This window comes from Myotis lucifugus, unplaced genomic scaffold (genome assembly GCF_000147115.1).
Source record: "Myotis lucifugus unplaced genomic scaffold, Myoluc2.0 scaffold_639, whole genome shotgun sequence".
Classification (NCBI taxonomy): Eukaryota; Metazoa; Chordata; class Mammalia; order Chiroptera; family Vespertilionidae; genus Myotis; species Myotis lucifugus.
The window spans coordinates 311114-334646 of record NW_005871687.1 but is presented as its reverse complement, the minus strand read 5'-3'; the positions used below and the strand labels follow the sequence as shown (position 1 = coordinate 334646).

Sequence of the window (23533 nt, the reverse complement as noted above, 5' to 3'; positions counted from 1 at the left end):
CTTTTCATTCAACGAGTAATCTGGTAATACTCTGGAAAGCATTTGAAATTAAGTTTTAATCTTCTGCTCTAGCCTATTCTCAAAACAATATAGATATGTAGACATTCATTGCAGTATTTTTGTAATAGTGATCATTTCAAACAATCTTACTGCCTAACAACAGAGGAATGGTTAGGTAAATCAGCTCATTTGCCTCCCCTCCTTCCTACCCCCCCAAGTAGGACCCACTGCTTCTTCCTCCTTAGCCCACATCAGGAATGAACTCCCCCTTCCCACTCAGAAAAGGCCCCGAGAGGATTGGGGATGCAAACCATTAAAGCGAGTATCTTCAGCGGTGGACTGAGTGGGTTCAGAGGAAGCCACTGGAGGAGAGGGAGGCGAAGCTGTGGCCTCCGATTCTTGGCTTCCTGTGCAAGCACGTAGCCCAGAACCCAAATGGGATTCAGGCAGCCTGGATCCCAGACCCATTTCCATTATTGGCCATGGCCCAATACTGTCTGCAAAAGGGGACTTGGGTTCAATCTATTTCCCTTCTATCTAAAACTGATTAAAAAATCCAAATCTGATCACATAACTCTGGGCTAAAACTCCTGAAGACTTCCCTCAGTTGCTCTTAGAATCAAAGCCACTCTCCACCATGGCCCTCCATGTTCTTTCTGGTCCAGCTCTATCTCGGCTTCAGATACAGGCCAGACCCCTTCCTGCCCAATGGCCCTCACACACGTGCTTTCTTCCAAGTACCCTTCTCCACACTTGGCTGTTATGCAGCCTTTGGTTCTCTAATGTGATTTCCTCAAAGAAGACTTTCTTGACCCCCCCCCCCCCCCCACCTGGGTTCAGTTTGGAGTGCCTATGTCGTCTCTTCATAGCACTTACCATCATTCAAACATTTGTGAAATGAGGTAATGCTGGTCTTCCCAGTTAAGAGTATAAATTCCATGAGCAACATGTTCACTACTATAACTTTAACGCAATACTTATCCCTCAATTAAAATATGAATTTTATTATAAGATTCCTCCTGACAAGAAGGAATCACCGATTAGCATACAGAGATCCTCTAGACAAGCCCACAGATTAGTTTACAAACATCCAATCTGTCTAATCTTCATGAGACGTATTTTAGAAGACAGCTTGAATTAATTTTTTTAAGTGGAAATGACAGCTGGCTGTAACGAGGTGAAACGGAACTGACAGGACACCACTCACACCTGAAAGCAGTGTTTAGTGGAAGGGAAAGCTGGGCTGGAAAAGGTTCACTCAGCCAATACAGCAAGAGCAATTAGGAGACCTACACGAGGCCCAGCCGGGGCGGCTCAGGGTTCGAGAGTGGACCTATGAACCGGGAGGGCACATGCCCAGGTTGTGGCTTGATCCCCAGTAGGGAGCACGTAGAAGCAGCCAATCAATGATTCTCTCTCATCATTGATGTTTCTCTCTCTCTCTCTCTCTCTCTCTCTCTCTCTCTCTCCCTTCCTCTCTGAAATCAAGAAAAATATATTGGGGTGGGGGAAGAGACCTACATGTGAATCCAGGCTCTGTCCTTCGGAGCTGTGCCTCCTCTGGAGCCTTAGGTACACCAATGGGGACAAGGATCACATCTACTCCATGAGGACATTGCTAGAATCAAACGAGATCATGGGCGTAAAACCCACGCGGCATCACGCCTGGTATACAGGGCACACACTACACACCCCCAGTTACTGGTTCTACAGGTGTGAACAGTAAGTCATCTCCGTTACCGACGGCCACGCCTCACTCCCGGCTCTCCAGGAGCTTCAACACCTGGTGCTTTTGCACCCACGACAGACGGGGGGTTGGGGCGAGGGCGGGGAGGGTGCGTTCAGGCAGGAAACACTCCGTCAGGCGTCTCACGCTTCAATTTAATCTGAAGGCTATCACAGGCTCTCCGTCCTCCGGTCTAAGTTATAACGTTACAGAACAAGCAGTGAATCCAGCGACTTAAACACGAAGTCGGTCTACACGCGGTCACCGTCTGCTTTTCTCCGAGAGCCGGGGCGCCCGGCCCCGCGTCAGTAGACGTGCACCATGCCGTAGAGGAACGTCCAGAACAGCACGTAGGTGAAGAGGCCTCCGACCAGGCCGCCCGTGAAGAGGGGCCGCCGGGACTTAAAGTATTTGTTCCACCTCCTGCCCGCCTTGAGGATGAGCAGCAGGGAGAGCAGGACGGAGGCGAGCAGGTAGAAGATGAAGCCGTAGAGGCCGGTGAGGCCGAGGATGCCGGCCGTGGCCCCCGACAGCGCCGACACCGAGGTGCGGCAGTAATCCAGGACCGCGGCGTTGCCTCGCACGGCGGCCTCGCTGATGAACGGCGGCCCTTCCCGCTTGGCCACCACCGCGGCCATCGCGCCCCTGGCGCCCGGCCTCTGCTTTCCCGCGGAGCTGCGGAGAAAACCGAGGGGCAAGTGGCGCCGGGAGCGTGGCGAGCGGGGTTCACGCCGCTCCTCCCCCCTGGGGCTTCACCTTCCCGCGGCCCGAGGAGGCCAGCCGGGGGTCGGGGAGCGGCAGCACGTCTGCACCCCCCGCCCAGGCTCGCCCGCTTACCTGGAACAGGGTCGCCGTCCCTCCGCGTCCCCTCAGACAGTCGGCGGTGCAGACCCCTGCGGCGCCATCTTGCCCCAGAGCCTGCTGGGAGGGCCCGGGCTGCGCACGCGTCCAGACCTGGCGCCCGCCCTCTAGCGCATGCGCCGCGGGGCGCCCAGGCAGGCTCCGCCTCCTCCCCGCTTTACTACTCACCCCCTGGGACTTCCGAAAGCGGAACAGCGACCCGACGGGTGATTGGCTGGAGGCTTGTTAACTATTCATGAGGGGGCGGGCCGAGCCGGGCGGCCTTTGTTAACCAGAGGGCGCGGTCGCCGGGATTTTCACCGCGGGCTTCGCTGAGCGGTACTTGGCTGCCAGATTGGGGTCGAGATGTCCTACATCCCGGGCCAGCCGGTCACGGCCGTGGTGGTGAGTGCTCTCGCGGGGGCTCCTCCTCCCCTTGGCTTGCTCCCACTTTGCAGAGCGGTAAACTGACACCCCATACAGGTTGGCAAAGCGGCGAACCCCGGGCTCCTGCAAACCCGCGGCCAGAGCTTCGGTCCTGGTTTCAGCCGCGGGCTCCCAGCCAGAACAGGGAAGGCTGGGACCCAGGAGCCTCAGATCCTGGACCTGGCCAGTCCCCGGCCGCCGCCGCCGCCGCGTTGGACTCCTTTCAGCCGGCCCGGGCGGAGGACGGAGGAGAAAGGCCGGGTTGTGGGGACCTAGTCAAGCACCCAGGGCCTTCCCGGACCTGTGATCTCAGCTGGGTAGCCGCGGGGGGCGGGTGCGGGCCCGGACATCCGTGAGTCGCAGCCTCTGGAATGAGGAAGTGCTTCCTCCACGCCAGGGGCGCCGCCGCCCCTTACCCCTCCTCACGTCCAGCCCTGCTTCCTCGGACTCGCCACCACCCAGTCCAGAGTGAAGTCTCATACAACTGGCTCGGTCCCGCTTGGAACGTTCCCAGGATCCCCAGGCCTTGGGGCAAAGTCCAGGTCCCCTGCCTGGCACTTGGGGCCGGAGAGACCCTTTGGGGTCAGCTCAGACCCCGGGCCCCCCACTTCTCCCCTCCCCCTGGCTTGTCTTGGGTGTCAAGTGCAATTAGAATCATCCAAGGAAGGAAGGGAGGCTAGGACATTAGACCTAGATGTCAGAGCCACAGCTTGGATGGGACCTGCAGGCCAGGAGGTGGGGACTCGAGTCCCAGAGAGGTCTGGTCATGGCCAGCCCCAAAAAGAAGCCCTCAGGACGGACCCGGATCTCTGAGAAGAAATGCCTGTTGGGCAGGCATTGGGTCAGGTGGAAGTCCCCGCTCTGGGGTCATGATCTCAGATGGGTGTGCTGGGAGTCAGGTGGTGTGGTGTGAAGTCACTGATAAGGTGAGCACAGAGGCAGGCCTGGGCCAGGAGGAAACATTGCTGGGCTTGCCAAGCCACCCTAAGCTTCAGCCTGCTACACCAGCCTGACTTCCAGATCCCTCGCTGCCCAGAGAGGAGGAGGGGCCAGGCTTGCTCCTTACCTGGAAAAAAAGGGGTGACAGTAACCGGCCTGATTTCACCCAACTCAGTGACAGGGCCTGTCTCCCAGCCCAAGAGCCTGCACTTTTTTTTTTTCTGTACTTTTTTACCTTGAAGGTGGGTCAAAGGTATGTATTGGAGCAGGCCTGGAGGACCTAGGGCATGAGGATCTAGGCCTGGTGGGCCTCAGGGGTTTTGCTCTTGCTCCCCCCTCTAACATGTCATGGCTGGTCCCTGGGCCTTCCTCCAAGCTGTAGGACCATGACCTCCCAATTCTTCTAACACATGTCTGAACATGGTGGGTGGGGTTTGGCCTCTCGTGTATTTGACTAGGGATGGGTGGGAGAGGCTTCCTCCCTGGCCCTTGTCATCTTCCATGTAGTTAACTTTTTTTAAAAAAATATATTTTTATTGATTTCAGAGAGGAAGGAAAGGGAGAGCGAGATAGAAACATCAATGATGAGAGAGAATCCTTGATTGGCTGCCTCCCTCACACCCCACACTGGGGATCGAGCCCACAATCCGGGCATGTGCCCTGACCGGGAATGGAACCCTGACCTCCTGGTTCATAGGTCGATGCTCAACCACTGAGCCACGCTGGCTGGGTGTAGTTAACATCTTGAGAATATTGAAACCATTTTGGCCCCTGGGAACTCTGGCTCCAGAGGCCCATCTGCCTTCTGGATACCCGCCTGAATGGCTCCTGGCACTCAAACTCAACATGAGATGGTTGTATTCAGCCAGGCCAGGTGGCCAGAGGCTCCCCTTGACTCCTCTGTGCTATGAACAGCCCTCAAGTCTGCTGATGTCACTTTACAAGTAGTTCATGTCTCCTGGCCTCTACATCCCACCTCTAAGAGGAATCCATTCCCTACTACCCAAGTGGTCATTCTAGCATCTAACCCGATCACAACCAGCCCTACTTCCCAACTCTCGAGCGCTCCAGTGGGCCCAGAATGAAGATCAGGTCACAGCGACCTGGTCACTCCCTCAGGTCCAGATCAAGTCACCTTTTGGAGTGGTGTGATCTGATCTGATTCCAGTATTTGGTGACTGTAGCTGAGGGCTTTGAAAGGAGCCTGGCACAGTTGGGGACCACAGCTCCAGATATGGTAGGAGAACCCTAGGACTCTCCTCCACCTCCTCCACTGCACAAGAGCAGGGCCTGGGGCTTAGGGAAAAGACCCTCCCTGGGGCCCAGTCTCCAGGGCCTTCCTGTCTGGCCCCAGCCTCTTAGCCTCTTCTCACCTCCCAGTTCCGGTCCTGCGCTGTACACCCTGGTTCCATGGACCTTTATGTATGGCACCTTCAAGCCTCTGCTCCTATTCCCTTGGCCAGGACAGCCCCTCCTCTCCTTCCTGTGTGAGTTTGATCTCCACTTTTCCTGAGCATCCTCTGTGTTGCCCTGACCTGGGCTGCCTCGGCAATCTGCCTGCAGTTGTTTTAGGGCCTGAGCCCTTCTGCCCTGAGTGATCCCTCCCTTGGGGTACAGCCCCCCATCCGTAGCAACCATAGCAACCGGGGCTGAGAGCACCTGTTGACTAAGGCTGATGCCTGAGACAGAGGAAGGGGAGAGAGGTTGGGGCAGAGTGTGATGTGGGAGAGTTGATGTGGCTGAGTCGAGTCTCAACCCCCCAGCCTCCCAGGCTGGTGACCAGCTGGATTTCTGCAGAGGGCCCTGGTCCCCACCCTCCTGGCATGGCTGAGCTGTTCCAGCAGCCGGGGGTGGGTGCGGGAGATACAGATCAGATTTGTTCTCTACTCACCCCCAACTCATTCTTTTCTTTGCCAGCAAAGAGTTGAAATTCATAAGCTGCGTCAAGGTGAGAATTTAATCCTGGGCTTCAGCATTGGAGGTGGAATTGACCAGGATCCCTCCCAGAATCCTTTCTCAGAAGACAAGACGGATAAGGTGAGGACCAGAGTCCTGGGGCCTCTCCATGCAGCAGAGGCCTGAGATGGTGGGTCTCTGCTTCCCGGGCCTTTGTGGAAGGAGCAGACCTAGTCTCTCGCCAGCAGTCCCCTCTAAGAAGGTCTAAGAAGTGATCTGGTGGGAATAAATAGGGGTGGGGGTGAGGAGTGGGCTGCCCAGCCCGAGGAAGGCCCGTTTACACAGAGCCCAGGAGCAGCAGGGGCTGGAGCATCCCTGGGGCAGCCAGCTGTCCCCTTGGCTGTCTTGGCACAGCCTGTGCCTGGGGGTGGGGGCTGGAGGGAGGCTCAGTGCAGGGATAGACAGATGGACAGCTGGGCATATGCCTACTGGACTTTGCTCTGTGGATAAGGGGCCAGTCCAGTGAACCCAGGGCTTGACGTGGGCTGTCTGTTTCCAGGGCATTTATGTCACACGGGTATCGGAAGGAGGCCCTGCTGAAATTGCTGGGCTACAGATTGGAGACAAGATCATGCAGGTAACAGAAGTGCCAAAGGAGGAAAACAAGGCTTGGGTTGGAGGGGCTGAAGCATGTGGGAGTGGGGCTGAGGCGGCCCCTGCCTCCTGGGAGACTCACCCCAGCCATTTCGGAGCCCACGCTGGCCTTGCCCCAGAGGAAGCTGGCTCTCTTCTGTGTGTGGCAACTGGTGCTTGGCATCCCCTATCCAGGGGTCACCCGCTTGGGGCCTCCTTGGGTAACCCAGGCTCCCCAGACCCCATCCTACTTCCAGATCCCAGAGGGTGGGGAGCTAAGGTGGCTGTATTTTCTCCCTGGGTCAGGTGAACGGCTGGGACATGACCATGGTCACACACGACCAGGCCCGGAAGCGGCTCACCAAGCGCTCGGAGGAGGTGGTGCGCCTGCTGGTGACGCGGCAGTCGCTGCAGAAGGCCGTGCAGCAGTCCATGCTGTCCTAGCAGCTCGCCGAGGTCCCGACATGCCTGCCGCCTCCTTGTACAGTGACACTACTTCCTCAGTCTGCCCCTCGTCCTGGCTCCTGCTGAGTGCTGGGCCCCCACTCAGAAGGGCAAGAGCTGGTCCCAGAGGCCTGACTGGCCTGCCTTCCCCTCTCACCGGTGGCCTGAGGCTCTGGGACCAGCCCTCCCTTGGACACCGAGGACTGGAAACAATGGCCTGGAGTTGAGTTGTAGTCAGTCTGTAGTGACCACAAGCTCAGCCCCCAGACCCTGCTGCCTGGTCTCAGCAGTGCCCAGGGGAGCAGGGCCCCCACTTCCTGAGAGCGGCCGCAAAGCAGAACAACGCCTGGTGGGCCAGCCCTGCCCTCTGTCTCAGCTCCAAAGTGCCTGTGTCCCACGCATTCCCGTTGCTCAGAGGGGATTCGACACTGCAGAGGCAGCAGACGTTTGCCAGCATGGAAGCCAGCAGGCTCAGTTCACCCATCGTTCCCCCACTCCTCCGAGGGGCGCTAGCCTTCCAGGGTTCACCAGCTTACAAGATTAGGCGAGGTTTGAGGCTGACTTTTGAGGGCATTTTTCAAGATTGCCAATCTCCTCTATGCCTGTTTAACTTTTGTACTTTTTTAATCACTTTGATACAAAGGGTTTTTATCTTACTATTTGGAGATGCCGGTTCTACTTTGAATTTAGCTTACTAATTCAATCTGGGAATGACTCAGCAAATTAGAGAACCTTATTTTGGTTACTGTGGAAATGGGGCAGTATGAACCCCCCCCCCCCGTGCCCCCCCCCACCCCACACACACACACACACCTTGTGCCCAATAAACAGAGCTGGGATTCACAGGGGTCTTTGCTAAGGTGCAGGCAGGGCTGGGGTACTTGGGGGTGGATTACGGGGACAGCTTTGTTTGTAAGGTCAGCGGCCCTGGCCCTGGCTGCTCTGGGAAGAAGCCCCACTGTTCCTAGGCCCACGGGATATGGGCTTGGTCTGGCCACATCCACCTTCACCCAACTTCCCTTGTGAATCGGGTCTCAGTCCCCACCCAGGAGCCTCATGGAGACCAAGGGGTTCATGGGAAAAGTACCCTCCCCCTATGGCTCTTAAGAGCACTCAGTTGATCACAGCCAGGGATGCAACCCCAAACGTTTCCAGAGGCTGCCACCTGACAAAATGGGGTGACTGGAGCCCTCCAGGCCTCTGGCTGGCCCACCATGGGCTGCACCACCAGCTCTGGGAATTGTTGCCACTCATGGACCCACTGACAAATCAGATTTTTGAAATCTCCCACTTTTAAAGTGTGGCACCTGGTAACATACTGGGTGGCCCAAATAAAACAGGTGTGCATACTTGGTCAGGCTGCAATCTCTGCTTTGGGGAAACAAGAGCCTAAATTATTTGGTATTTTTACACCTGGATTGATGAAGAATCTGGAAACATCAGACATCCCTCCACTCCCAGTGGTGGTGTGCCCTTTAAGACCTCACCCAACCCCTGCTCACCACCACAGCTTGAGCAGCGTGCCCCTGGGAATGCGGGCGTGGGACCCGTGGGACCTACCTGGCCCTGAGCAGGCAGGCGTCTGGCACTACCCAAGCGGGTCCCCTGATGAAGTGCCAGGTCGGCACGCGGTCACCTTGGGAGGCCATCTCCCTAAGCCCCAAGGACTCGGATCTGAAGCCAACACACCTGCCTCCTGCATCTGGCAAATGCTCGGCGCACAAAAGGAAACGGGTTTTAATCCAGGATACAGGCCCCTCATTGAACTTGTAGTAAAAAGTTGGAGAGTGGACAGACAATCTCAAGGCACGTACAAGGCATGTTTCCAGAGGCTGCCATCTGGTGTCAACTGGTTGGGTTTGGAGGGAAGGGGATTTGGGATCAGGGTTGGCCCATGGGTCTTATGTGAGATGGTCTCAAGTCCTCCGAGGCTACTGAACAGCCCAAAATTGGCGAGTCTCAGGTCTGGGGGAAGTGAGGGGAGACAGGCCTGCCCTCCTCCAGGGGAGCTCACCATTTGGCGGGTCCAACAGGCCTCTAAGGCACGGAGTGAGGGAGGAAGGGAGGGAGGGAGGGAGGGAGGGAGTGAGTGAGTGTGAGTGTGTGTGTGTGTGTGTGTGTGTGTGTGTGTGTCCTGTATCCAGACACAGGGGAAGGAGCAGCTGAGGGTTTCCCGTGGGCCCCTGACTGGAAAGTGGAGGTAGGCAGACAGCCACTCACTTCCAAAACATCCCTCCCAAAAAGCCAAAAGGGGTGTTAGTGTGATAAAGAGCCACAGGGTGTTGGGAGTGAGCCCAGTTCAGAACCACAGGGTGCTGGGCACCTCAAGACCCAGAAATAGTTTCTTTACTAGGCGCTGGCCTGGGCCCCCTGTGCCTGCAGTCGTGGAAGCTGGGTTATGTAGAATAAGTGTCAAGAAGGGGGGTGTTCAGACTCAGAGAAGGGACCCCAAGGCCTAACCCCAAAGTCCCAGCCCCTCTGCCACCAGCACCAGCACAGCACCCCTCAGTCCACTGGCCACAGCACCTGGCTGCTTGGTCTCTGGGAACAGCAGTGGCACCAAAGCTGCAAGTTCAGTCCTTCAAGCTGCTCCCAGAAACACTGGTTGCTTGAGGCAAGGCCTGCTCCCAGCTCCGCGTCCAGTCCTGCTTGGCATGGCTCTCAGAACCTGTGGGTGCTGCCTGAAGCCTTAAAGAAAATAGAAATGGCAGCATCAAGTCGCAGGGGGGCCAGGTGACTGGCCAGTAAGACCCGAGGGGCCGCCAGCAGCCAGCCTTTCAATCTCGGAGCAGAGTCAGGCGTCTGTCTCAGAGGGAGGTTTCTCCCCGGCCCTGGAAAGTCCTGGACGAAGGCAGGCTGGTTCACGTTTAAGGTGTTTGGCCCTGAGGAAGAGAACGCTTCTCCGATGTTGCACACCGAGCCAGCCCTGCACTCCAGGCCGCTCTCCAGCCTCCTGGTCGGGCACAGGGCCCGGGCCACTGACACTGGTGCCCTGGGTGCTAGTTCACCTGCTCATACCCGGGTTTCCTTCTGTACAAGCAGAAGTGCTGGATGAAGAAGACAATGTCGAAGAAGATGGAGAAGATGCCGAGTCCAAACTTGGTTGGGTCTCCAAAGATCAGTGTCCAATGGTCTGTTCGCCAGAGGGGACAGAATCTGGTTTTAGGCTGGCAGCTCCCGGGGTTGTGGAGGGTGGGGGTCCTCACCTGTCCAGGAAACCACCAACCCTGCCCTTGCAGATGCCCCTGGGGGTACCTAGGGGCTGGGACTGCTTGGATTCCCAAGCCGTGGGGCAGGCTTGGGGGGTGGGGCTCGCCCGGCCCACCGCTGATAGACTCACCATTGTTGTAGGACTGGAGGAACATCTGGAGGAGGCTGAAGCAGCCCCCAGTGAAGTCCAGAAGCACGTTGCCAATGCTCCAGCCCTCGGTGCTTTTGTAGACAAAGTTCATGTAGGCCTGGGCAGCCAGACAAAGACATGGAGGGCGGTGAGGGGGCTGGGTGGCTGCCGCATGAGCCTCGTGACGGCCACTCCAAACAAGGGCGGCTCTAATTCCTCCCACTCGTGTGCTCCAGCCTCAGCTCCCAAGAACACGGTGACCTTTGGGCTCTGACGAGGCTTGGCGGAGAACAGCTTGGGTGGTCCTGGGGTGTCATCCGCACGCACAGTAAGCAGGGCCCTGACTCCCCCCCTGCACCACACAGCCCCGACGGAGGGAAGCTGGCATGCTGCTTCTCCATCTTCTTCCCCCTCCCTGTTCCAGGACAAAGCCCTCTCGTGGTTTTCCAGCCACTTGAGTTTCCTCCTCATCTCCCATGACGACTTCCCCCTCAGCCTGGACTCCACGCTGTGCTTGCGACCCGGGCTGGGAGAACCGCCTGGTCTGGAACACCAGCTCCACCACTGGCGCCCGCTGCCTGGGGCCTTCTCCTAGCCTTGGTTTCTCCAGCTGTAGAGTGGGCTTACCTCCCGCCTCAGCCCTGCTTGGGCGCCGGGGTCTCTGGCTCAGGCTTCCCGGGTCTAGTGGGCGGATCTACCGGACACCCCCTCCCGCTGCTGCCAGTGCCGCACCTCCTCCCTCCAACGCCAGCACCCTCGGGGTTCCTCTGCCAGGCCTCTGGAGGGGTCTTCCCCCAGTCAGCCATCAGCCAGGTCCCCTTTTTTGTCCTCTCGCACCCTCTCCATACTTGCTGCCACCTCTCCAGTCTTGGACAGTTTCAAACATCTCCAAATTGGGACTCCTGCCTCCCAGGTTTCCCAGCCCCAAGCTTTCCCACAGTCAGGGACCCAGGCCCCACTTCCCCCAAGACCTGCCCCCACCCCAAAGCCTTCTTCCCAAGCCCCTGGTGCCTGGCCCCACCTTCCTTTAGCTCAACACTGCTCGGCCTGCCAGGTGTCCTTGCTGCCTCCACGCTTTCCTGCCTGCGGGCTGTGTAAGCTGCCCCTAGCCTGGAATTCCCCCTCCTCTCCTGTCCACAGAACTGAGTCTTGTTTATCCTTCAGGGTCTGGCTCTGTTTCAGGCCCCCCCAGGAGACTGGCCTTGACTCTGGCCAAAACGTTCTCCTTCCTGAGCCCACTGGGCATGAGGTTCCCCGTGCTGGGGAAGCTGAAAAGGGGCTTCTCCACAGAGAACGAGGTGAGAACGAGGCGAGAACGAGGCCTCCACTCGTAAGTGGAGTTTGCAGTTGGCACTTATGTCATAAGCGATGCTGTCCCCGGCCACTCCAGCAATGGGGCAGGCATGCTTGACTCTAAGTCCCTGGGTCTGCAGAGGCCTGTCTGAGTGCTCGAAGGAGGCTGCTGAGGGCCCGCAAGGCAGGCCTGGATGGGAGTGGAGGTCACAGTGGTGGGTTCCCTCCTCCCACCTGATCTTTCAGGGCTGTCGGCTGTGGTAATGGGGCAGAACTGAAGCCGCTAGGAAGGTTGGGATGGAGAGACCTGCACCACCCCTGACTCTCAGCTGAGTGTGAGCTCAGAGTCTTTGCTGAAGTCTTCGTGAGATTCTGGCACCAGAGAAGAGCAGGCGGCGATATGGCTAGCTTTCACCCGGTCCCGTCCTGCTGGGCCCATGGCTCCCACTGCGGCTTCCCGTGCCTGGTCCTCGCCCCAGCCAGGACAGGGCCGGGGGCCTGTATCTCACCCCCTCACCCCGGTGGCCACATGGAAGGGAAGGAAGGCCCCGGAAGTACCTGCGGAAAGTACTTGACCAGTGTCACCGCGAGCTTGATGTAGGAGAAGCAGAAGAGAAACTGCAGCCACGTGGTTACCCCGACTGCAGCCAAAATCAGGATGACGAGCGCGAAGAGCCACGAGAGCACCAGGAAGCCGATGGCGGGCCAGGACACCCGCTGGTCGCCGCGCTGGGGATGAGAGGGGGGAAGGGGGGGAGGTGGGCGTGGGTGGGGGCAATGCTCTTGTCACTATCGGGGTCTCTAGTTCAGTCCTTCTTGGACTTTCCAGAGCCCAATTGCTTCTTGTTCCCACAATGCAGAACTGGGTGCCTCCCAGAGCCCCCCAGGAGCGAAGGATGTTGGGGATGGAACCCAACACCATCCCAGCCCAGGCTTGTTCATTCCATGATGCAGAGGGAGCCTGACCACTCTGGAATCTGTCCCCACCCCTCCCCTTCCCCTTCCCCAGAGAAGGCTCCTTCACCCAAGCTCCACAGCAAAGAGTAAGAAAACCTGGAAGGTTCGTGAAGGTGGGGCCCAAGCAGCGTGGCTGGCCTTGCGTGTATGAAGGGAACTCTGTGAGGGAAGTGGCGCGCCCACGGGGAAGTGAAAGAAAACACCACGTCAGCGACCAGACACATGGCCCAACGCGGCTGAGTCCAGACCCCCCAGGACCTCTCGGGGCCCTTGTGAGCCTCCTCCTCACACTGAACCCCAGCTACCTCCACCGGCTCGTGGTGGCTCTCACTGCCCCTTGGCCTTCACGGTCGGTGCCCCAGCTGGGGGTGCCCCACCCTGTCCCTCTTCCCCATGGCCACAGGAACGTTCCTCACCCCACGGACCACAGTAAACACAAATTCCTGACGCCCTCCTTCCCCCTCCTCGCTGGCTGGGCCATGCTCTCCCCTCCCCTCAGCTCTCCGCCTGCTGGGTCATCATCATGCCCCTCTCTGTCCCTCACTCCAGACCTGGGGTGAGGGGACAAGACCTTGGGCTCGTGGTGTGATCCCTGTGCCTGGCCTGTTATCTTGGCCCAATCATCAATCAGATGCTGAGCGATCAAACACGTGTCCTTTCTGAGGGTCTCTGTGTCTCTGTAGTGAAACAGCAGGTGTGGGTAGCAGGTGGTGGTGGTGGGTGCTGCCTGGCAGCCACAGGGGGCAGGTGCCATCCCATCTCTCACCTCGTACAGGAGGCACTGCACCAGGACCACCAGGGTGAGGGCCACGGCGTGCAGGCTGAAGAAGATGTCGTTACTCGCCACAGGGTTCACTCCGTTCGGGTATTTGTGGAAAAACTGCTCCTGTTGAGGGGGGTGACGAAGCTGAGTGAGGGGCAGCCAGGCCAGGAACGGCTTGGGCTGGGCGGCGGTGGGCGGGCAGGGCCATACCTTGATGTGTGGCACCCAGAAGAGGCCCACGTTGAACACGCTGTAAGCCACGAAGCCCGTCAGGTTCAGGGTAACGAAGTCGAAGCTCAGACCGACAACACTGTGGGAGGGGAGATGGAGACGGGGCAGGTGAGCCGGCCAGTGAAGGCGGGGGAGGGGAGGGGAGGGGAAAGAGCTCCCAGTACACGGGAAGGAGGGCCCGGCGGAGCACTGGCCTTGGGTCCCCCTTCATGCCACAGTCGATGCCACTCAATCCCACCCTCTTGGGAACCAGGTTCCTCCTGCCTCAAGTCCTGGCCCCTGAGGGAAGCTTGGGGCCTCCTGCAGAAAGGAGGTGCCTCCCCTCCCTGGCGCCCTGCTCAGCAGCCCCACAAGAGGCCCACATGGCGAGGTGACTGTGGGAAAGCTTGTGTCCTTGCTGCATGAAGACGCAATCGCAGGCCCACTTTGTCCTTTCCTCCCAGGGATGTATAACTGTCACACAATATCCTACTCATTTCAGAAATACACCATAGTGATTTGCTATTTATATACATTACAAAATGATCCCCACAATAGGTCTAGTTACCACCTGCCACTGTACAAAGTTATTACAATATTATTGACTATATTCCCTGTGCTATACCTCACACCCTCATGAGTTATTGATTTCACACCTGGAAGTTTGTACCTCTTCATCCCGTTCACCTATGGCACCTACTCCCCAATGTCTCCCCACTACCCCGCTCTGGTAACCACCAGTTTGTTACCTATACCAATGAGTCTGTTTCTGTTTTGTTTTTAGATTTCATATTATAAATAAAATCATCCAATATTTATTTTTTTCTATTTCACTTAGCATACACCTTCTAGGTCCATCCACGCTGTTGAAAATGGCACGATTTCATTCTTTATTATGGCCGAGTGATGTTCCATTGTATATCTGTACCACATCTTCTTTACCCATTTGTCTATCAATGGGCACTCAGGTTGCTTCCATATTGCAAATAATGCTGCACTGAAACTAGAGGTGCATATATTTTTTCAAATTAGTGTTTCTGTCATCTTTGGATAAATACCCATAGAATTGCTGGATCACATGGTGGTCCTATTTTTAATGTTTTGAGGACCCTCCTTACTGTTTTCCACGGTGGCTTCATCATTTTAAACTGCCACCAGTGTATGAGGGTTCCCTTTTCTCCACATCCTTTACAACACTTATTTTTTTTTTCCAATTTCCTTTTTTTAATTCTAAATAAAAACCACACTTTGTGCCGAACAATGGAATATAAAAGAATCAGATGTACAACGATTTTAGACATCTACTATTTGGGGAAAAAAGTTTACAAAATATACAAAACTTTACAGCAATAGATAGTAAACACTTAAATATTAGGAGGTCAGTACTTATTAATTTAATGGAAGAAGTTACACATCAAATGTTCTCCATTTCGTAAGAGACTTTAGCTAGTGGAAGAGGGAGGGGAGGGTGGACTGGACAAAGGAAGGGTATTAAAGAAATACTGAAATCCAAACAATTGGATGTCATCCTGATGTCAACTTTACGATGATAACCACATTGAAATGAATGCTGTGTGCCCTACTTCCTGACTCATTCAGTGCAGGATCACTTATTTTTTGACTTTTGAATGATAGCCATTCTCATAGGTGTGAGGTACTATCTTGGGGTTTTGAACTGCATTTCCCTGGTAGTGATGTTGAGCATCTGTTCATGTGCCTGTTGGCCATCTGAATGCCTTCTTTTGAAAAAAGGTCTATTCAAGTCCTCTACCCACTTTTTAATCGAGTAGCTTACTTATTTTGATACTTACTTATATAAGTTCTTTGTACATTTTGGCTATTAACCTCTTATCAGATATATGAGTTGCAAATATCTTCTCCCATTCAGTAGGTTGCCTTTTTGTTTTGTTGGTTTCCTTTGCTATACAAAAAGCTTTTTAGTTTGATGGAATTCCATTTGTTTATTTTTGCTTTTGTTGCCCTTGTCTGAGAAGACATATCCAAAAAAATGTTAAGACTGATATCAAAGAGCTTACTGCCCATGTTTTCTTCTAGTTTTATGGTTTCAGGTCTTACATTCAAGTCTTTAATCAAAATGGTGTAAGATAGTGTCCAGTTTCATTCTTTTGCAGTAAGCTGTCCAGTTTCCCCAACGTCATTTATTGAAGAGACTGTCTTTATCCCATTGTATATTCTTAACTCCCTTGTTAAAGATTGACTGTGTATGTGTGGGTTTATTTCTGGGCTCTCTATTCTAGTTCATTGATCTCTGTGTTTTTGTGCCAGGACCATGCTGTTTTGATTACTACAGCCTTGTGGTATAGTTTGATATCAGGGAATGTGATATCTCTTTTTTTTCAAGATTGTTTTGGCTATTTGGGGTCTTTGTGGTTTTATACCAATTTTAGGATTCTTTGTTGTAGTTCTGTGAAAAATGCCTTTGGTAATTTGATGGGGATTGCATCGAATCTGCGATTGCTTTGGGTAAGTGTGAACATTTAAACAATATTAATTCTCCCAATCTGTGAGCATCGTATATCTTTCTAGTATTTGTATCTTCGTCAATTTCTTTCTTGATGTCTGTTTTCAGAATACAGGTCTTTCACCTCCTTGGTTAAATTTATTCCTAGGTATTTTAATTTCTTAGATGCAACTGTAAATAGGATTTTCTTAATTTCTCTTTCTGAAACATTGTTATTCGTGTATAGAAATGCAATTTAAATGTATTTCCTCCACATATAGTCTAGGTGCCTTTAAAACGAGTTTTGCTGTGCCCCAGGGTGGGTGAGTCCTCGCACAGGGCCCTCATAACATCCCTCTCTGCTACAGGCCTCCGTGTGGGAGATGGGATGCCCTTCGTTACCATGTCTCCATCTCTCCTACTCTTCTGTATGTGGTCCCTCTATCCTTTTTGTGCAGAAGCTGTTCAATAGGCCCTCTGTTTTTTAATTTTTTTAAACATATTTTTATTGATTTCAGAGAGGAAGGGAGAGGGAGAGATAGAAACATCAATGATGAGAGAGAATCATTGATGGGCTGCCTCCTGCACACCCCCTACTGGGGATTGCGCTCAAAACCAAGCATGTGCCCTTGACCGGAATTGAACCCGGGGCCCTTCAGTCCACAGGCCAATGCTTTGTCCACCGAGTCAAACCGGCTAGGGCTAGGCCCTCAGTTTTTTAGCAGGAACTGCTCTATATGTAACGTATATTCCTAGTATGTCTGTGGGAGGAGGTGAGTTCAGGGTCTTCCTACACCCATATCCTGGCCTCGCCTCCCTCTTTGTTTTTATAATCAAGGTGGGAAGGTTTAATCTCCAAGGCTGAAGGATCCACCTCCGGTACTGTAGCACAGCTTGACATTAATTCCTCCAGGGCCGGACGGACCGAGATAAGAGAATACTTGGGGGGACGTCGCCCCCACTCAGCCCGTCCTCCGCTTCACTGAGAAGCCCCATTGTGTTGCTTTCACAGGGAGGAGCTATACTGGGCAAGAGACCAACTGCCCAGCAGTACAAGTGCCACCACGGGCTCTTAGCGCTCTCACCTCAACAGCTTTCTAGAAAGGGCAGGAAAGGAGATAGGCAGAGGGGGAAGGGCTGAACCCGTGCTACCGACTGCCTCGGGGGAATGCCCGTCACACGGGCACCAAACGACCCTGAGCATACAGCTCAGCAGATTACCTTTTCCGCCTCCAGTTCATGATCACCTGCGGGTAGAAGGAGATGGACCAGGCCGCAAAGTAGATCCAGCCAACCACCTGGTTTATGACACTGACGACGTTGCTGCGGATCACCAAGAAGCGTATCCTTGGGCTGGAAAGGATTTGGAGGCCAGGATGAGCTGAAATGGGGCTCCCGGGAGAAACCCCCACGGGCCAGCACTGCCTTTCTTCTCACCACTTAAACCCCAGCTTACCCGGTTTGGCTGGAATGGTTTTCGTGCAGAAAAACAGTAATTTGTCCCACATTTCGAGATGTCACTTGAAAAGAGGACTCTGTCGCTCCGGGAGGCACCACAACCTATAGGAAAACTGAATTTGATCCAGTGCCATGTATTTGTTGGGACCTGAGTGTCCAGCTGCAGACTATGCACTAGGAGATGTAGGGACGATCACACAGGGTCCCCGCCTTCCGGGAGCTTACTAACAAAAGGGAGAAACACGACCAACCAGCCAACTGGAACCCCCATACACCGATGTCTTATGCTAGACTTTCTGAGCAGAACGTGGTTCTGCCCTTGGGCCTACCCCTGGCTCATCTCTGAGGGAAGGTGGGACGGCTCCCTTCCTCTCACCAGCCAGCGATCTGTGGATCAAGCCAGACCTCAGAGAGCTGAATGCCAGGACCTGCTGTTAGAACCACTGGCTTTTCTTAGCCCGCAGCAGGCCAGATACCCTGGGGCGGGAGAAGTTGGGTCTAATGATGTGCAATGTTCACCATGGGATGAGCTGAGATTCCCTTCTCACAGGAAGCCCATGCTTCCACACGGTCTGCTTGCTAAGGGGCTCAGGGCCAGTTTGCAGCTCATTTCTACAACCACACAGGGCCTCGTGGCATGCCTTATGGTCAATTTCATGTCTGTATTCATCTTGTCTGTTTTTTGTTAAAACCCTCATTTACTTTATACTGCCTCCCCTACTGATGTTTTTTATCTAATTTATCAGTAATTGGCTCAAATCCTTAGTAAGGCAGAAGCAGGGTGTTTACTAACAGACAAAGGCATAAGGGCTATGAATAGTTATCGCTGTAATACCAGAAAGACTCTGGCACTGCGTTTTGGAAATAACACTCAACCAATGGGATCTCAGAACAGTGCTTTGCAAACCTTAATGTGGACTCAAATCATGCAGGGATCATGCTCATGTGCAGATTTTGAATCAGTGGATCTGGCACGGGGCCTGGGAGTCTGCATTTCTAAAAAGTTCCCAGCAGGGACAATGCTGCTAGGCCTTGAACACCCTTTGAGTAGCAAAGTCTTAGAAAACTATCTTAAGAATTTCTTCTACATTCACAGAACCATTTTCTGCCTTACATTTCTTACCATCGCCTTCCTAATTCCGTCTAACAGCATAAGACGCCCATCCTCAAGGAGACCAACAAAGCCAAAATCAGAGATTTCTAGAGGGATGGGACGGGGGCAGCCCACGGCCTATAAACCAGGTGGCCCACTTCCAGAAGCACTCAATTAAAATGTGTTTTGTTACCCAGCAGTTCTCTACCCACCAGTTAAGGTTCATTACTTACTTCATCCGGCAGCTCAAGGATAGTGATGTTTTTTGAATGAAATGTGATTTCAAAAGTGATCACCAAGGTTGCGTTTAGGGGATGCCTGTGGGGGACAAGAGTCTGATTACTACTGCGGAGTGGGACACTGCGATCTCAACCCACCTCTGGACTTCCCACGGGGCCTGTCATTCTCAAGCCGTTAGGGTGAGGAAGTGCTATGTGCTCAATCTGAGGGGAGAGAAGGTGGGCTCCCTGCTCCTTAGGAGTTTTCTTTTTAAAAATATATATATTTTTATTGATTTCAGAGAGGAAGGGAGAGGGAGAGAGAGATACAAACATCAATGATGAGAGAGAATCATTGATAGGCCACCTCCTGCACACCCCCTACGAGGGAGGGAGCCCACAAACCAGGCATCGCACCGTGACTACCTGGTTCATAGGTCAACGCTCAACCACCGAGCCATACCGGCCAGGCAGGAGCTTTCTATCTTTATCAGAGGAAAAGATGTCCTACTGGGGCTGACTGAGACCACAAGAAGGTGTGAAACTGGCTGTGAATGCCAAAGAAGGTGTCCAGAGGCCGACTGGACGATGACACCTGCTCTGGTGGGAAAGGCTTCGGAGAGGCTCAGGTCTGAGCAGGGAGCACCGTGTCCCCAGAAAGCCATGAGGTATGTCTGGGCAGCCCAGGGGGCTCAGGTCTGCACTGAGAGGCCTGGCGTTAGTTTAGAAGGCAGTGGAAAGCCACTCCAGGGTTCTGGAGAGGGGAGAGCTGCGGTGAGGGGATGACATGTCAGATTCACCAGGTGTCCAGGTGCAAGCGGCCGGGCTATAGACGGAATGTAGGTCTGTTGGGAGCCTTGATACCAAAGCTGTGGTTTGAGAACAGACTTCCCAGGACGGGTGAGGAAAGGGAGAGGGGGAGAGAGAAAGGACAGGGCTCCAGACCTTCCTCTACAGGATCCATGTGACCGGGAGGCAGGTGCAGGGGAAGCAGTGAAGGATGCAGAAGAGGGAGGCTCTCAGCACAGTCTGAACTGGGTCGGCAGCCTCATGCCAGAACCAGCAGAGGTCAGCAAGACAGACTCAGTGGAGGCTAAGTGTGAGGGTCTCACAAACGGGATCCACAGATGGAGTCCCTTCTGCTTTAGGAAGTGATCTAACGAGTGCTCAGCTCCTTACCCCTGACCTCAGGGCTCTCCTCAAATACTTAGAGCCTTGGAAAGAGCCACTCTCAAGTCTGGCATCAACTGCTGGCCACTCAAGGACTCTTATCGGCTGGGGAAAAGGCACATGACTGGGGAGAAGCCCCTTCCTGCTCCTCCCCCCGGAAACAAGGGCTCTGTGAGTGGGGGAAGAGAGACTCTGGGACCTCGGTCTGCAGCCCAGGGCTGGGGCCTCTCTTCCTCTGGCTTCTCTGAAAGCGAAGAGGCACGAGCATCACACTTGAGATATGAAGGGCCGGAGCCGGCCGTGGGGCGATGAGCTGGGCCGAGGGCAGCAATGGGCCTGGGCACTTACTGAAGGGCGATGCTGACATTGGTTGAGCTCCCATTTTCCAGCTTCACCGTGGGAGGAACAGCAAGGTTGACCGTCGACTCTGGAAGGACCCGAATCAGTGGCATTAGTCACGAGGTCAGAGACCTAGGCCCACAAGGAGAGACGGAGCAGGGCCCTGGCCATCTGAACTCAGGAACTATGTCCCATGATGACCCCTATCTTTTGGGTGAAGACACGGAGGTTCTGAGGGACTAAGTGATGCGACTGGAAACCAAAGCCCTCATTATGCTCTTTCACCTCCTGCTGCCATTGGAGGGAGACACAGGCCTGAGCGGGAGACGCTGCCGCTTCCTCCTCCCCAACATCACGGGCTCTGAGGGTGTGCAGCCGAGTTATCCGGAGACAGTTTTACAAACTAAAGGCATTCAAGCCACAACCCGGGACTGGAAAACGCGGACTTGAACCACCTCTTCAGATGGAAGGCACAGGAGTCTCCTCTGTTTGTGGAGCTTCAGTGGCCCTGCAGAATGGGTCCGGCCTCTCCTCGCGCATTTCTTTGATTATTGTCAGCTGAGTCCAGTGGCGTCAGCAGAGCCACGTCCTGGAAACAGGGCTCAGGTGCCAGGGGGTGAGTTTCATTATCTAAGTTCAGGCGCAAGGAACGGACGCAGTTACCCGGGCTCAGCCAGGAGTGACAATTACAATGAGGCCACAAGAATGAAGAACTACAGCTTGATCTTTAACCATGACTTCACATAATTTCCTTTGTCTTAAACTCTAGTAAAACTTCCTGGAATCATACTGTATTAACCCTTTGCACTCCGAACCATTCTGGACATTGGCTACCAGCTACTCGACGCTACTTTGCAGCGGAAACGTGCATTTACAGACCCTCGTATTATTTAGTATAATTTTGGAACCAAGTAACGTATTATAATGATATTGAACTTATATGAATTGGGTGACATCGAGGAATGTATATTTGCAAAAAAAACAATATTTTATTGTTTATAATTTTGTACAGTATGATAAGTTTTGTAACACTCCCCAATATGCATTGCAGGCTGATTAGTGCATGTTTGACAGTAATAAGTGGTTTGACGCCTGCCACCAGGTGTTTTCCTGTTAGAACACACAATGCAGTCCCGTTTTCTTTGTCCCACATCGGGAATATGTAGTTTATTGTTTAATCCGACACAAAACCCGCTGACATTTCTTGTATATATCTTAGTAATTTTACGATATTTTGATTTAATTTCTTGTGCCATTTCAAGATAAAACTTCAGGGAAACATGCATGTCTCAAAAAGTTGCTTTGAAATAACTCAATTCCCCGTAATCACTAATAAACTGCAATGTCCCCTGAGAGGGGACATCCGAGTGATATGCTAGAATTCTGATGTCCCCTGAGAGGGGACAGCGGAGTGCAAAGGGTTAAATACATGTACTGCACCAGAGGGCCAGCTGTCCCACCCGGTCCCAGCTTTCCCTACTGTCTCTGTGTCTGTCTCTTTCTTTTTCCTCAATCCCCCATCGCCCCTACTCAGGACTCGTGCCTGCTCTCTAGCCGTGCTGGCCGAGGTCCAGGAGAGAAATACTTATACTCAGACACATGGGCCCAGCTAACCTGTTTCTCAAAAAACCCTGTTGGGTTTCCATATGAACCTGAACCCAGCTCAACCCATTCGCTTATCTCCTTCCTGAGGCCGACTCTGCTGGGGACTTGGGGGGGGGGGAGGCGGGGGGACTGATTTCCTCTTGGCTTTGAGGTGTTAGCTTAGGATGAGGTAGACAAACAGGCGTCCAGGGTGAGGGGAGAAGCAGGTGTGGGAGGCGAAACACCCCAGAGCAACTTGGCTACAGAACATGAGTGAGTCAGCCTCTCTCTGACCTCTTCCTGTGTTCTTAGGGCAGCACCCCCTCCCCCATCCCAGGTATGCTCACAGATCCAGGCACCTGTCTACCTCCCCTCCCTCACCTCCAGGCCTTCAGGATGACACACAGCATAAGGGATGGGCATGAATCTAGAATGGAAGTGGAAGGGGGCCCACAATGGGAAAGCAAATGCTCAACTTGATGAAGACGGTCCTTGTTGGGGTAGTGGCCGCAGGCAGGGCCCAGGTCTCCCTCTCCCCAGACCATGAAAGGCAGAAGGTAAAGAACTGAGTTTAGGCGCCCAGGTGGGAAGAGCATTTAGAGGTTCTCCACTGTCTGATCCCCCTTCTCAATACTCCTACCTGGCAGTTTCTCTTCCTCTGCCTGGACACCCAGAAGGAGTAACCCCATCTCCTCCAAGGGAAGGGCCAGCCTGGAACTTGCACTCCTGGGCCTGGCTCTGCTACCCGGGACCTCTCAGACCCTATCTGAGCCACCTGCCTCATGCTGACCCTGCACGTGTGAATGCAGACGCAGACTTCGTCCCGTGTCTGCAAGTCTCCAGCTGACTCCACCAGGGTCGCTCTGCGTGGCACGTGCCCCCCGGCCCTTGCAGAGGCCAAGCTGCACACAGTAGGAAAGTCCCTCCCTTACGTGTAGCCTTGAGGCCTGGAGGCAGCTTTGACAACTCCACCTCTCCTTTTTCACTCACTGCTCCCACAGACCACCTGTGGCTTTGTTCTGGGCTTGCACAGCTGGGGTGGGTTCTTGCTGTTACTTTCCACCTAGAGCTGAGGACCATACCGGATAAGCAAGACTGTGACAGGACAGTACCCAGGACAGGGACACTAAAAGTGATGCCAGGCAGCCACCAACACCGCTGGGTCCCCGGGGCTCTGCCGGGACTGTGATCAGGGTGAGTGGGCGATCCCCATGGCCTCTGCTCTTCCACCGTCTTTCTATTTCAAAAGCGGAGTCTGTGGACGCTCAAAGAACCAGATCAAGGGATGGTTACTTCCCTTTCACTTAGTGCTCAGCAGCCGAGAGACTGGGCTCTGAGGTCAGACAGACCCATTCTGGCTCTGTCGCCCCCTAGCTGTGTGACCCTGGGTGTACGTAAGCCTGTTTCCTCGCCGGTAACATGGGGAGAATAGTACTACCCACCTCACAGGGCTTTGTAAAGAGAAAGCGATGTGTGCGACTTTCCACACTGAGTGCTGAACAATTGCTGTTGACTATTCTTAACACCATGTAAACAAGGCAGGACATTATTTTTTTTTTTTTTAAGTGGGAGGCAGTTAGAAAACTGGCATCATATCCTGGGAAAGCACACTTTAAAGTTTGCCCTGGGGCAGGAGTCTCTGGACACAACATTGGAATTACCAAGTGAATCTTAATGAGACCACCCCAAGTTACCTCTAAGGAGTCTGTTTTCATATCTATATCTCTATATATTTATATGTGT

General features: G+C 54.0%; 3 protein-coding genes and 1 long non-coding RNA gene across 10 annotated transcripts in view; 1 reads left to right on the top strand and 3 right to left on the bottom strand.

The window, feature by feature from the left end:
* Positions 1-1860: 1860 nt before the first annotated feature.
* Positions 1861-2891, bottom strand: EMC6 (ER membrane protein complex subunit 6). 2 transcript variants are annotated; one of them, XM_023746238.1, is made up of 2 exons: positions 2756-2891; positions 1861-2401 (listed from the first exon to the last, which is right to left on the bottom strand). In XM_023746238.1, exon 2 carries the CDS (start codon positions 2362-2364, stop codon positions 2032-2034), a length of 333 nt encoding a protein of 110 aa, XP_023602006.1. In that variant the 5' UTR covers positions 2365-2401; positions 2756-2891; the 3' UTR covers positions 1861-2031. The 2 variants fall into 2 exon arrangements, with proteins under 2 accessions (XP_023602006.1, XP_006105199.1); XM_006105137.3 differs by lacking the exon at positions 2756-2891 and adding an exon at positions 2564-2700.
* TAX1BP3 (Tax1 binding protein 3) lies at positions 2832-7563 on the top strand. The gene is made up of 4 exons (XM_006105135.3): positions 2832-2971; positions 5849-5968; positions 6387-6464; positions 6767-7563. The coding sequence occupies exons 1-4, from the start codon at positions 2933-2935 to the stop codon at positions 6902-6904; spliced, it is 375 nt and encodes a 124-aa protein (XP_006105197.1). The 5' UTR covers positions 2832-2932; the 3' UTR covers positions 6905-7563.
* LOC111823726 lies at positions 5871-6770 on the bottom strand. The gene is made up of 2 exons (XR_002826799.1): positions 6564-6770; positions 5871-6103 (listed from the first exon to the last, which is right to left on the bottom strand). It is a non-coding gene; the product is annotated as an uncharacterized LOC111823726 (long non-coding RNA).
* A 1431-nt stretch (positions 7564-8994) lies between the features above and the next one.
* Positions 8995-23533, bottom strand: part of CTNS (cystinosin, lysosomal cystine transporter) — a 17738-nt gene continuing 3199 nt past the window's right edge. For 3 of the 6 annotated variants that reach the window (XM_014447336.2, XM_023746234.1, XM_014447335.2), the window contains 10 exons: positions 20216-20294; positions 18713-18797; positions 17385-17488; positions 17150-17281; positions 13468-13567; positions 13261-13380; positions 12096-12266; positions 10245-10362; positions 9923-10037; positions 8995-9592 (listed from right to left, as the gene is read on the bottom strand). In XM_014447336.2, the coding sequence (XP_014302822.1) occupies positions 9478-9592; positions 9923-10037; positions 10245-10362; positions 12096-12266; positions 13261-13380; positions 13468-13567; positions 17150-17281; positions 17385-17488; positions 18713-18797; positions 20216-20294 (1139 nt within the window). In that variant the 3' untranslated portion in view covers positions 8995-9477. Of the gene's footprint in view, positions 9593-9627; positions 10038-10244; positions 10363-12095; positions 12267-13260; positions 13381-13467; positions 13568-17149; positions 17282-17384; positions 17489-18712; positions 18798-20215; positions 20295-23533 lie in introns of those variants that run through there. The other 3 variants (XM_023746235.1, XM_023746236.1, XM_006105134.3) reach the window with 3 other exon arrangements.